The 14,478-nt window shown below is 35.3% G+C and overlaps 1 protein-coding gene across 1 annotated transcript in view; it reads left to right on the plus strand.

Annotated features, from left to right (window-relative positions):
• The window catches only part of MNAT1 (MNAT1 component of CDK activating kinase), a 290,992-nt gene extending 278,465 nt beyond the window's left edge, over positions 1-12,527 (plus strand). Inside the window, exon 8 of the mRNA XM_072629396.1 lies at positions 12,079-12,527. Coding sequence (XP_072485497.1) covers positions 12,079-12,199 — 121 coding nt within the window. The 3' untranslated portion in view covers positions 12,200-12,527. The remainder of the gene's footprint in view (positions 1-12,078) is intronic.
• The last annotated feature ends 1,951 nt before the right edge of the window (positions 12,528-14,478 follow it).

Genomic DNA, 14,478 nt, shown 5'->3' on the forward strand with positions numbered 1-14,478 from the left:
ATGGGAAGAGAAATGAGAATGATGCAAGAAAAACATGAAAAAAAGAGTCAGTGGTTTGGTAAAGGACTAACCAAAAAGTATTGAAAAAAAAAATAACACTGTAATAAAACAGACTAGTCCAAGTGATAAAAGAGGCACAAAAACCCAGTGAAGAGAGGAATGCCTTGAGAAGCAGACTTGACCTGATGGAAAAAGATAAACAAAAGTTCACTAAAGAGAAGGACTCCTTAAAAAGTAGAATTGGCCAATGAAGAAGGAAGTACAAAAGTTCAGTGAAGAAAATAATTTCTTAAAAGTTAGAATTGGGCAAGTGGAAGCTAATGATTTTATGAGACATCGAGAAACAATGAAACAAAATCATAAGAATGAAAAAATGGGAAAAAAATGGAAAATAGATCCAGGAGGGATAATTTAAGAATTATTGGATTATCTTAAAGTCATGATCAAAAAACAAGCCTGATATTCTAGAACCAGAGGGTAAAATTGAAGTTGAAAGAATCTACCAATCACCTTCTGAGATTCCAAAATGAAAACTCCCAGGACTACTATAGCCAAATTCCAGATTAAGGAGAAAACACTGCAAGGAGCCAGAAAGAAACAATTCACATATTGTGGAGCTAGAGTCAGGATAACACAAGATTTAGCAGCTATCTTCATTAAAAGATTGGAGGGCTTAGAATATTATGTTCTGGAATGCAAAGGAGTTGGGATTACAACCAAGAATCACCTATCCAGAAAAACTGAGTGTAATCCTTCTTTCTTACTTCTGCAACAATTTGTATAGATCTTTCCGTGTTTCTCTGTATTCATCACATGCATGCATCATTTCTTATAGAACAGTAATATACCGTTACATTCATGTAACTGTAGTTTGTTTAGCCATTCTGTAGTTGATGTGCATCTAATCAATTCTTAACTACCACAAACAGTTCTGTTAATGGTTTTTAACATCTCTTATTTAGTAGCTATTTTCAGTTTATTTGTTGGCTTTGTTTTATCATTATTTTCTTTCATGTATTTGTTGTTTCTATGATTTGCCTTTTGACCCACTCAGTATTTAAGATTTCATTATTAAGTTTCTATTTGTATCTGTATCTTTTGTTTGTGCTCCCTAAACTAATTACTGTTTATATTTTGTTATGGTCCTAAAGGTTGAATTAACTGTTTCTTCCCTTTTATATTCCCTCCCATCCCCCCAATATCTCTGTGCCCTGGTATACAGAGAATTTTTGTAAAGGTTCCTTGTGATGCTGAGAAATATGTACACTTTTTGCTGGCCCATTTAGAAGATGCCATCAGTCTTTTAACTCTTATTTAATCTATTAACATTTCAAGTTATGTAACTTAGGTTCCCATTTTCTTGCATCTGTCTCTAATATTTTTCCCCCAACTTATGATTTTCCCACCCCCAGTGCTGTAAACACATCACTGTGTTCCTTCAGTTACTTTACCATAGTATCTTTTAAGGTGGCTTTATTCCCACTGGCTCCCTTCTCCTCCTAATCCTTCATCTCCTCATCTTATGTGTTATCTAATAACCTAATAACCATGTTATTTGTTACCCTTTGGTATTTTGCTTATTTTTCTCTCCTTTTATAAATGTCCCCCCTCCCAATAGCTTCTTTCTTTCTCTCCTTTCCTTTGATTAGTCCTGTTCATTAGTCTATTTTTTTTTGTACCCCATTCCAAAAAGGACTTCTCTCATTCTCTTCATTATCCATTCTCTTTTTCTGTATACTCAAGACTCTCATGGGGCAGCTAAGTCACACAGTGGATAGAGCGCTAGGCCTGGAGTCAAGAAGACTCATCTCCCTGAACTTGTCTGGCCTAAGACACTTACCAGCTGTGTGATCCTGAGCAAGTCACTTAACCCATTTTGTCTCAGTTTCCTCATCTGTAAAATGAACTGGAGTAAGAAGCGGCAAACTACTCCACTGCCTTTGGCAAGAAAACCCCAAATGGGGTCAGAAGGAATTGGATACAGCTGAAAGTAACTGAGTAACATCTAGACCCTCATTGTCTGATTCATGACCCTTATAGTTATCTAATCTCTATTTTTACTGTATTGCTCATCCATTCAAAGTTTCCAGTGCATCTGTTCCTTTTAGGCTCTCTTCTCTAGGCAGTTTCTATCACTTCCTTGTAGAACTCCACCTGTGGAATCCCCTTTTCCATTGGGTGTCACTCCCAAAATAATGCCAATCATTACAGGTGTCATAGTGAACACTACCCTGTTGTGATAGGGCCCTTCTCTTACCAAATCCCTGAATATGCAGCCTACCAGTGGTCTATACCCTCTGCTGGCTATCTTCCTCTCCCCTCCTGGTTTACCTCAAAATTTCCTTCCTTGGTCTATATATTTTCCCACTCATCCAGATGTTAGTCACCTCCAAAGGTTCCATTCCTCCTCACAGTTCAGATGAGTAGTTTTCAAGTAACAAATCCCCCAGGCCACACTGTGCACAAAGTCCTTGTCTCCTTCGAATATTGCTGTTACCGTGTACAGTGTTCACCTGGTATTGTTCACTTCAATTTTCACAAATTCCCACGTCTTTCTGAAACCACCCACTTGTCATTTCTTATGGCACAATAGCATTTCATCACAATCATACTTTTTCAGCCATTTCTGAATTGATGGAAATTCCTTTAATTTCCATTTCTTTGCCACTATTAAAAAAATTGCTATAAATAATTTTTGTACACTACAGGTCCTTTTTTTAAAAAAAATCTCTTAAGGGTAAACAGTAGGGGGTATTGCTGGATCAAAGGATATATATAGTTTTACAGCCTTTTGGACATTGTTCTAAATTGTTTTCCAGAATTGCTGGATTAGTTCACAACTCCACTAGTAGTGCATTATTGTCCCAATTTTTCTGCAGTCTCTCCAGCATTTGTCTTTTTCCTTTTCTCTCATGTTAGCAAATCTGAGAGTTATGAGGTGGTATCTTAGAATTATTTCAATTTGCGTTGCTCTACTCAGTAGTGTTTTAGAGCATTTTTTCATGATTATTGATAGCTTTGTTATTTTCTTTTGAAAACCACCCATTCTGTCCTTCGACCATTTGTCAGCTGGGTAATGGACTTTATTTTTCTATAAATTTGGCTCAGTTCCATGTGTTTGAGAAATGAGACCTTTATCAGAAAAACTTGGCGTAATTCCCCCCCCCCCCCCCATTTTATGTTTTTCTTCTAATTTTGGCTGCAGTTTTTAATTTCATGTAATCAAAATTATCCCTTTTACTGCCTGTGATCCTCTCTATCTCATCTGACAAGCACATTTTCCCATTGCTCCCCAATTTACTTTTGATGTTATTTTTTATGTCTATATCACTTATCCATTTTGACCTCATCTTGGCATATAGTGTGAGATGTTGGTCTCTGCCTGGTTTCTGCCAAACTGCTTTCTAGTTTTCTCAGCAATATTTGTCAGATGGTGAGTTCTTAAACCTAAAAGTTGGATCTTTGGGTTTATCAAATACTAGATTACTATAGTCACTGTGTATTGTGTACATAATCTATTCCACTGATCCACCACTTTATTTTTTTTCTGCTGTGGAAATATTTTATTTTTTAAAATTAATTTGTTTTCATTTTTCTACCATCACTTCCATAAGTCTTAGATTTTCTCCCCCTCCCTCCCCTCTCCCTCTCCAAGATGGGATGCAATCTTATATGAGTTCTACACATCTATTCTTATTATATACATTTTCATATTATATTAATCATGTTGTATAGAAGAATTAAAATGAATGAGAGAAACCATGAGAAAAATCCAAACAAAATAAAACATAACACGAGAAAATATTCTGCTTCATTCTGCATCCCAATTCCATAGTTCTTTCTCTGGATGTGTATGGCATTTTGCTTCAAGAGTCCTTTGGGAATGTTTTAGGTCTTTGCATTGCTGTGAAGGGCTAAGTCTACCAGAAAAATTCCTTGCATACTGTGGTTGTTACTGTATACAATGATCTGGTTCTGCTTCCAGGCCTCTCTGAAGTCTTCCTGTTCATCATTTCTTATAGCACCCTAGTATTCCATTACATTCATATACCACAACTTGTTCAGCCATTCCCCAATTGATTGGCATCCCCTTGATTTCCAGTTCTTGACCACCACAAAGAGAGCTGCTATAAATATTTTTGTACATGCACCACTTTATTTAACTAATACCAAATTGTTTTGATGATTACTGTTTTGTACTATAGTTTGAAATCTGGTACAGCCAGATTGCCTTCCTTTATGGTTTTTTTTTCTTCCAGTTAATTCCCTTGGTATTCTTGATCTTTTGTTCTTCCATATGACTTGTTATTTTTTCTAGCTCTATAAAACACTTCTTTGGTATTTTGATTGGTATGGCACTGAATAAGTAAATTAACTTAAGTAGAATTGTCACTTTTGTTCTTTTGGCTCTGTCTAACCACAGGCAATGAACATTTCTCCAGTTATTTAGATCTGTTTTTATTTGTGTGAAAAGCATTTAGTAGTCACTGGGTTTTAGTAGTCATGTAGTCCCTGGATTTTGTCTTGGCAAGTAAACTATGGATTTTTGTGTTTTAACTTGCTTTTGGATTCTGGGTCTCTTAAACCAAGGAGATAGCTGAAGTTGCTTTATTTTTGCCACATAATTTGTTTTAAAAAAACTTTATGAGGTCATGGGGGATCATTACTTCTCCACCATGTTTTTCATGTGATGCTAAAGCCATTTATAATTCTTTTTAATGCCAATCATCCTATCTTAAATCTTCAAAACAATCCTTCAGCATCACAAAATGTCAAGATTACCTTTTCCACAATTTAAAAAATATTGACAGTATAACTTGTACTGTAATGATAACTGTGGATATTATGTAGCTTTTATTTTCCAACTTAGCTTCACTTTTTGATTATCTTCAAATTTTCTTCATGACCATTTTTTTACCCAAGTGTCTGTTGCATGTTCAGCTTTAATGCTGAGTTTATTTAGCTTTTTGGTTAAAGGATACTGTAAAGTTTTAATTCATAATTAATCCATTATTTAGGAAAGATTTTGTGATTTCAAACTAGAGTTCAGAAATGCCCATGTATCATTTAAAATCATGCTGCTATCAGTTTTGGCCTGGCTTTCCTTCATTCTCTTTGGCCTCAGAGAACCAAAAAACAAGCTTTTAAAAGGTAAAATCTGCAAAAAGGTAAATTATTCCTTGATATCAGGAAAAACTTCATATTAAATAGAGCCATCCAAAAGTAAATTAGAAAGTCTCTGGAAGTAGTGATTTCCCTCTCATTGGTGGTGTTCAAACACAGACTGGTAGACCACTTCAACAATTGGTGCAAATTCCTTTTGGTACTGGGTTGAACTCGATGGCTAAGAGTTCCTTCCAACTCAATTCTGTGACCCCTTTAAAGACCTTTTGCTTTAATTAGTTGAGTTCAGCTTCAGAAACTTGCAGAGCTCAGACCAGGGGAGCAGAAATCAGAGTTGCTGTGGATCAGCCTGCTTTGAGAGTGCTGAAAGCTTAATGTGTTCCCCAGCCTGTCCCTAAGATCCTGGAATAACATAATACTCAGCACTTCCATGAAAGTAGCAGTAGGACCTGCCCAGACCTTTTTCTCCAGAAATATGGCAGTGCCCAGCTCTAACATCAAGTCCAAAGTCTAGAAGTAGACTGGAAAAATGGGTAAACAAAAAAAGAATCCTACCATAATGAACTATCATGGTGACAAGGATGACAATAACTCCAAAACATCTACAAGCAGTGCCTCAGAGAAAAACAGCTTGAGGACAAACTCAACTAGAATTCCTGGAAGAGATGAGCTTAAAAAAATTTTTTTAAATGTTTGTATAAATAGAATGAGGGTACTTAAGGAAAAGACTGGAAAAGAGATGACAGCTCTGGAAGAAATAATTTGAAAAGGAATTGACAACATATAAAACCTTGCCCCAGGAGTAAAGAACAACAGAAAAGGGTAAACATGAATGAACAATGATTAAAGGACTAAATGAAGATAAATTTCTTACTTTCAAATAGAGAGAGATGTTACATATTTCCCATCAACAGGATCTCTAGAGGGAGTTTGATTAGTTAATGCCTAGAAGAGATTCTATTATGTCCTGATGATCTTAAGGGGAAAAAATGGAAAAAGAAGGGAAGAAGAAAGCCCTGGGGATATGGAGGGTCCAGTAGGGAAGGAGCTCTCAGCCCACAGGGGCTAATGAGATCTGACGGAGATTACAGCAGTTCCTTTGCTGGCACTGGGCAGAACTGTTGCATTGCCCATACTTGGATCTGGGTCTCAGCCCTGGGTCTTAGTCCCAGGGCAAGGAGGAGTACTAGCACACCAGAGCTTGCAGTCACAAGGGAGCTAGGACCTTAGTCACAGTTCTAGGACAGAAAACAGTGCTTGTGGTCACTCAAAGACCAGAGTACAGGCAAGGAGAATAGTAAATAGATCATACCACCTAGGAAGAACTGAAAGTTATCACTGAAAACAACTGCACAAAAACCCTGAAGTTTGGGACGGTGAGCCCTCCATCGCAAAAGCAGAGCCCCACTTTACAATAAAAAATTTCAGAGTATAGACAGTTACTATGGTGGCAAGGAAGATGAAAACACAAACACAGAAGAAGTCAACAAAGTCAAAACTGCTACATCCAAAGCCTCAAAGAATTTGAATTGGTCTCGGGTCATAGAATAGCTCAAAAAGGATTTCTAAAATCAAGTAAGAGAGAGGTAGAGAAAAAATTAGGAAGAGAATTGAGAGTGATGCAAGAAAATCATGAAAAAAAAGTCAACAAAGAAGCACGAAGAAAAGAAAAAGAAAACTCTGAGGACTGTGAAAGAAAAAGAAGGCTAGAAAAAATTAATTCACTTAATCAGGGTGTACAAATGGATATTTATACAAAGTGGAAAGGCGTGTAAAAGAGCAGTTGACACTTGAACCTCCATGTTACCTGAACTGGTGAAAAGAAGGAAAAATATATTCACCCAACTGGGGACAAAAATACATTTAACAGTGAAATTTAGTCCTAAGCAAAAGCAACTCTAAGCATCTTTTTGAGGTGACATAGAATGGAAATCTGAGGGGTTGCCACAAATTGGAGAATAAACAAGTTATGTGGTATGTAGATATGATGGAGTACTATTGTGCTGAATTCTTATCAGCATATTGACCAACCAAAATTCTAGAGGACCGATGAAGAAATAAAATACCCACCTTCTGATAGAGAGGTGAAGGACTAAGAATATAAAATAAGACTTGATTGTTTTTATTTTTTGGACATATCCAGTGTGGAAATTTGTAGTTGATTGATTATGCGTGTTTGTAATGGGTTTTGTTTTTCTTTTCATTTGTGGGGGGTGGGGTGGGAGGCTGAGAAAGCTAATCTTTACTAATTTACTAATCCTACCCCAAGAGTTTACTTCTTGGGATCTCTTGAGCCATATTTTTGGAACACTTTTGTTTTGGTAAAAGATGTTACTATAAAGTTTGATATGAAATAAAGGTTAGTCTGCATGTAAAACATCTTTAAAATCAAATTGTTCAATATTGTTTCTTATTTAATTTTTAGCTGGGCCATTGGTAAGGGGATTTAGTCAGCATGTTATATCAGAAGTTATATTGTTAGAATTCATTGTTATGTGGAACTGAAATGCTTCATTGTCATGGCTGAGGAATATAGAGTATTTTCTTGAATAACACCCTTACTCTTTTCCTGTAGAGAGCATTATTCACTAGTTTCTAATGGAACTGAATTCAAAGCTTCAGCCACATTGTAGGGTAAGGCAAGTGTGTGTGTATTCATTTTTATTTTCAATTCCAAATTCTTCCCCTCCCATTACTTCCTCCCCTATTAAGAAAGCAAGAAATAAGATACCTATGAGATATATGAAATCATGCAAAACATTTCCACATTAGCCATATATTTTTTAAAAAGCAAGAAAAATTAAAGAGAAAAAATGCTTCAGCCTGCACTCAAGTCCAATCTGTTCTTTATCTGGAGACGGATAGCATTTTTCATCATGATTTCTTTGGAATTATTATGATCATTGTATTGATTAGAATAGCTAAGTATGTAATATTATATAATATAATAATATAAGTATATTATATATATAATCATATCTTAATAATATTGCTGTTGTTACTATGTAGATTGTGCTCCTGGTTCTGCTCACTTCACTTTGCATCAATTCATATAAGTTCCCAGGTTCTTCTGAAACCATTCTCTTTAGTATTTCTAAGAGCACAATAGTATTCTTTTACAACCGCATACGACAACTTGTTCAACCATTCCCAAATTGATGGGCAGAAGATTTCCTATTTGTTGTCACCACAAAAAGAACTGTTGTATATAGGTCTTTTTCTTGGATCTCCTTAGCATACAGAAACAGTAGTGGTATTGTTGGAGATGCAGTTTTATAACCCTTTAGTTATAGTTCCACATCATTGCCCAGAATGGACTAGTTCACAGCTCACCAACAGTGCATTAGCATACCTATTTTCCTGCATCCCCTCAAGCATTTGTCATTTTCCATTTTTGTCATGTTAGCTAATCTGAAGGGTGTGAGGTGGTATCTCAAGATTTGTTTTAATTTGCATTACTTTAATTATTAGTGACTTAGAGCACTTTTTTCATAACTTCTAAAAACTTCATATCCTTTGACCATATATCAACTGTGGAATAGCTCTTATTTCTATAAATTTGGCTCAGTTTTCTATATATTTGGGAAATGAGACCTTTATCAGAGAAACTTACTATAAATATTTTTTATGCTTCCCTACTCTTCTAATTTGGATTGCATTGGTTTTGTTTGTGCAAAACCCTTTTTAATTTTATATAAAGTTATCCATTGCACTTCCTGTGATTTTCTGTATATCTCTTGTTTGGTTATGAACTTCTCCTACCCATAGATCTGATAATTTTTTCATGCTACCCTAATTTTCTTATTCTTTCTGTCTAAAAAGTAAAGCGTTTAAAGAAAGGCAAATGGTAAAAACAAATATTGGAGAAATCTTTTATGTTACAGAATCATTAAGTGTAAATTATACTACCTCACTTGAAATATCAGTTCAAGGAAAATCCTCTGCCTCCCCTCTACCCCTTCCCCCCCATCAAAAAAAATGCAGTTTGGTTGAAGGATAATCTTCTGGGGCTAGAAACTAAGGAAAAATACTCCTTAGAGTACAGCTCAGGACAACAATGCCCTCTAAATCAGAAGTGTTTAAAACAAAAATTTTTGAGAACAGATGGTTGGTTCATTTTGAGCTGTTTAGAAATAATAAAGCATATCATCTTTTATTTTGGCTACTTTTAGTAAAAAAAATAAGGTATGTGAAAAATTATACACCAAAATAAGCAAACTTCTTTTTCCTGGTTTCTCCTTATAAGATTTACAGTTACCTAAAATAAAGCTATGAAAAATAGACAGTATATGTTAGAATTTGCTAACCAGTTAGAGCAATTATCTACAGGTTCCAAAACTCAACTGAGCTTGACTTTTGGAAATAGACTTGGCAAAGGCTTCTTCCTGGTGCTTTTGTAAAGGTGTACATGAAATGATACTGACTTCTGCCAGAAACCCCAGGAATTCAGTTCAGAGATGTACTTGTGTAACAGTCATGAAGGCATTAAAACAACACAGATGTGGATTAATGTGGAAAAGGAGGCAAAACACTAAATTCTCATTGTGTGGTTTTAGTGTGGCCGATCCTTTAAAATGCTTTGGTATACCACAATAATTAAAGGTTTAAGAACATTAAGGTTAACTCCTTTATTTTTTGTAATCTTATTTAATATTTTATGTTTTCCCAATTACACATAAAAACAATTTTAAAATTCTTTTATTTCCTTCAAATTTTGAGTTCAAAATTCTCTCCCTCCCCATTATTGAGAAGACAAGCAGTTTGACAGTTATACATGTGTAGTTATGCAAAACACATTTCCGCGTAAATCATTCTGTGAAAGACAGACAAAAAAAGTTAGCTACTTTAAAAATAAAAGACCACAGTTGAATGCCAACAATGAACTGTTTGATTTTTTTTTTTAATTGGAATTAAATTAAGTTGCTATGGTGAAAATAGGTTGAAAGCTTCAAAAGTAATCACTGCTGTTCAAGAGCATAATAAACTTTAACTATAATTATCCTAATTCCTGTAAAAAGTTATTCTCCTATTCCATTTTCAGATACGCTTAATGTAAATTTTTTAAAAGGGAAAATTAATATTTGATAAGCAAAAGAGCAGTTTCTCAGTCTACTTGAAGTGGTAGTAAGAATCAAGCGTCTTAGGACTAGTTCATACATAGACATAAGTATTGTTCATTTCCCTGGTATAGTTATTAAGTAAGAAATAGTTTTCAAATTATAATTAATCATTTTAAAATAAACTTTTTTACATCGATGGCATAAATGAGTATGACTGTTTATTACATTTTACCTATAAAAGCTGAACTGTTTTATATACTCTTTATGGAAACAGTGCACAGTCATAAATTAGAAGATGCAACTGTTTTGGATATTTTACTGGTGATCCTGTGTTTTCCTGCCAGCAGTGCAGCTGTTTTAGGTTTCTCGGGATAACATAAAAAGCCGTGTGCACAGTGCAAGTTTATGCTTGAATTGCCAAGCCAGAGGTAGAATGACTCAACTTTCCCAGGAGTAGGTTAGACCAAGATGTGGCAAATCAAAATGGTGAGTTTAAGCTCAGTAGTTTGTGTTACAACTGTGAAACCAGTTCTCATTTGTGATAGTTGGTTTCTAAAGATTAACAAGCATTCTACTGGAGTACTTGAATCTGCCCATGACTTTACAACTACTGAATCTGAGACAGTGCTTTTCTCATTGAAGGGTTAGGGAAAAGAAAAGGAAGATTATACATCTTGGGCTAGTGACTAGATGCAGACAGTTCAGGAACATCTGAAGCAATGTCAATTGGTAACATTTTAACTGTTTCGGATGTGGTAAAAGCTTTTATTTGCTTGCTAGCGATTTGGTAGCCTATGCATGCTGATTTATCCTGCTTTAAGCTTTCTGAGACTGGAAATACTTCCATCATTTCTCACGCGTCAGACTCCCAGTAATACCATTACCCCCAGTAAACTTTGTTGTGGCAGACCTTGGAGGTATTTAGCAGATACAATTTTAACATCTGACATGAATATATTTACATTGAGGGAATCCCTCTACAAGTTTCATAGAACCTAAGGTTTTGTGGATTTTAGAAGACGCATTTTAGTCTGTTGGTGGTTTAACAGACAAAGGACCAGTTGTTCAGTCACTTTAGTTGTGTCGGACACTTCGTGACCCCCATTTGTGGTTGTATTTTTGTTATGGTGGTTTATATTTGTTTAGTTTTTTTGGCAAAGATACAGGAGTGGTATCCCATTACCTTCTCAAGCTTATTTTAAAAATGAGAAAACAGGCAAATAGGGTGAAGTGATTTGCACAGGTCGTATAGTTATTAAGTGTTTGAGGCCAGATTTTAACTCAGGAAGATGTCTTCCATCATAGACATTGAAGCATGGGCTCTTAAAACAAAACATGGAATAGGTGCAAGATTCTGTACTGGCTTATTCTCTCCATTTCTTTTTTTGTATTGTTTCGGTTTAACAGTTTGGATAAGTCTAAATGACACATGAAAAATAGACACAATGGAAATTGTCATCATAGAAACTAGTTCCTTATTCATTAGAAGTGAAGTTGCAAATTCTCTGGCCTGGGGTAAAATATCACCCAAACTAGATACCATATCTGTCATATCCCTAGTCTTTAAATGTTTGCTTTGGCCAAAGAGAATAAAATAAATTACTAAAAGAATAACAGTGGAGCTGAAAAAAAGGATACTGTTCTCAGTAGTGATACTTAATAATGACAAGATCAACCCTTTTAATGGGAACACCTTTTTTTCTACCATGTTAGCCCCAAGAAATACATATGGAATAACTCAAGGATTTAGTATTTCTGAATAAAAATGTAAAAAATTACTTATAACATGTTGAGGATTGACTAACTTAGTATTTATTTTAATTAGTTGCTTTTTAAAAAATGTTGTAGCTATTGGTTTGTACTTTGTATATAAACCTATCCCTTTTTCTTTTAGGTATCTAAATCATGTCCGAGCTGCTTCACCACAGGATCTTGCTGGAGGTTATACTTCTTCTCTTGCGTGCCACCGAGCCTTGCAAGATGCCTTCAGTGGACTTTTCTGGCCATACAGTTAACCTGCACTTATTTACAGTTTGTGAGGCTTAGAAATTGGAGTGGAACCAGAATCTAGCCCAAGTAAAACAAACATGAAATGACCAAATGATCACCACACCCAGTACAGCTGCCACTCAGGGTAGATGCAAAATAAAGTCAGAACACAGTGTCATGTAATTAGGAGATGCATTTTTGTGGAAGAAAATTCATTTTTACTTGTATTTTCTTGAGAGGAATTGAAGCAATAAGCCACATCTAATGGAAGATATGAATAATTCAGCTATGTGTACTTGAAGTTTAAAGACAGACTTGTAAATTTTTTAAAATAAAGCCAGACTTTATATTAAATTTTATAGTTTTACTCTTATTATAGCATTTTATTTGAACAAGTATTCAAATACCATTTTTGATTACAATATTAAGTCAATATTCAAGCCTATTCTTTTGCCTCATAAATTTTTTTCTCCTGTGTCTTCTCAGTACTAGTCCAGACAAGTGAGTTTATTTCCTTTTACCAGCAGGATGTGGCAAGTAAAACCTGAGCTGTGATAATGTCACTCTCTCTAAACTAAAGCCTTAATGCCTATTCTGCTATGGAAAAGTGAGGTAAAGTTTGATTAAGGTGTTACAGTCCCCCAGCTGTGAACCATGGCTTAAGCAGGATAATCGAGAGCAGACACAGCTTTTTAGCAGTGGTAAAATTAAAGCCATATCTTAACACATAAATAGTACCATTCAACTAATATACAAAACAATCTCATGAAAAATCCCAGAAGATGTATTTAAGTGAAATTTTACCTTTTGAATGCTGCACTGAGCATGATGTGTTTTCTTATAGATCTTAAAGTTTTTATTTTACAAGAGATTTTTGTAATATGTAGAATTATTTGTCAGGGCTTTCTTTGGCCATAGATGATAGGAAAAAATATTTGAAGCATCTGAATGAGTAACAATAGCTGAGTTTTTCTTGCACTTTCATAGTTCATAAAACACACTCCTCACAAGCACCCTATTACTGTAGTAATAATAATCTTTTTTAGATAAGGAAACTAAGGCTCAGAAAAAGCAAACTGAACCGACGATGTTACACAGCTAGTAATTGGTAGACCAATTTCCTTATTGAAAATCCATTGCTATTTCTATTTCTGCTGCATCATGTTCCCTTTCTTAATATCACTGAATGTTTCCTATAGTTCTTAAGAAAACTGAAGGAATTCTTATTAAATTGTCATTAAAATAGATACTAATAGGTGTAACTACACTATACGGTGAATGGGGTACTGGACTTACGTCCCAGCACCTGGCTCACATTCCCAGCTTCAGTATTTACTTATATTACTGGACTTCTTTGGACCTCAGTGTAAAAATGAAGAGGTTGGACTCAGAAGTGAAGAACTTGTGGCCTTGAGGCCAAAATTGCCTTTCTAGGTCCTTGGGTGCAGCCTTTTGACCGAGTCCAAATGTTACAGAACAAATCCTTTTATTAAGGTGATTTGTTCTGTGAAGTTTGGATTCTGTCATAAGGCTGCACTTGAGGACCTAGAGGGCCATACGTGGCCTTGAGGCCTCAGGTTTCCCCACCCCTGAATTGATCTCAAAGGGTCATCCTAACTCTAAAATCAATGTTCCTATGCTTTCACACAGTTTCAAGACCCTTTAAGGTGGGGAGAACACATATTTAACATGTATCAGTTAATAATTTCATTTCATGTCCATGAGGAAGCTGAGGCACAAAACTTGTTCAGGATCACACAACTTAATTAATGACAAATTAAAAGTAAGGCTTGGATTCCTGTTTTGAAAATCCAGTTTTCTGTCGACATACATAGCTTTTGGCCACTTTTCATATCTGCTAAGCTCTTAATTAAGAAGATTAACATCAGGGGTAAAATTTCATGAACCCTTTCAAATAAGATGCTTGCTCACCAACACAACTTTGACATCTAGTTCATACTCTTTCAGCTTCGTGCTCTATTATCCTTTCAAACTTCAGTTTATGTCTCAATGTCTCTCCTAATCCATTCTGATAGTTCTGTCAGCTCAATCTTCATTCTATTTCAGCCATTCATAAGGGTAATCTACACCTTACTAAATTGCTGCTTCTCCAAGATTCTGAAATTCTTTTCCCACACTTTAATTTTCTGTCCTATTTCTTTAATTCCCCTACTCGTGCTAAATCTGTTCTTTATTGAATGCCTTTGCTTTATTCCTTCCTCTGGTTCTGGCTTCATTTTCCTCTTTAACCATTCAAACAGTCCTTTGCATGTAGGAGACATTTAATGTTTACTGTTCAGTTGAA

Source organism: Notamacropus eugenii, chromosome 1, assembly GCF_028372415.1.
Source record: "Notamacropus eugenii isolate mMacEug1 chromosome 1, mMacEug1.pri_v2, whole genome shotgun sequence".
NCBI classification, from domain to species: Eukaryota; Metazoa; Chordata; class Mammalia; order Diprotodontia; family Macropodidae; genus Notamacropus; species Notamacropus eugenii.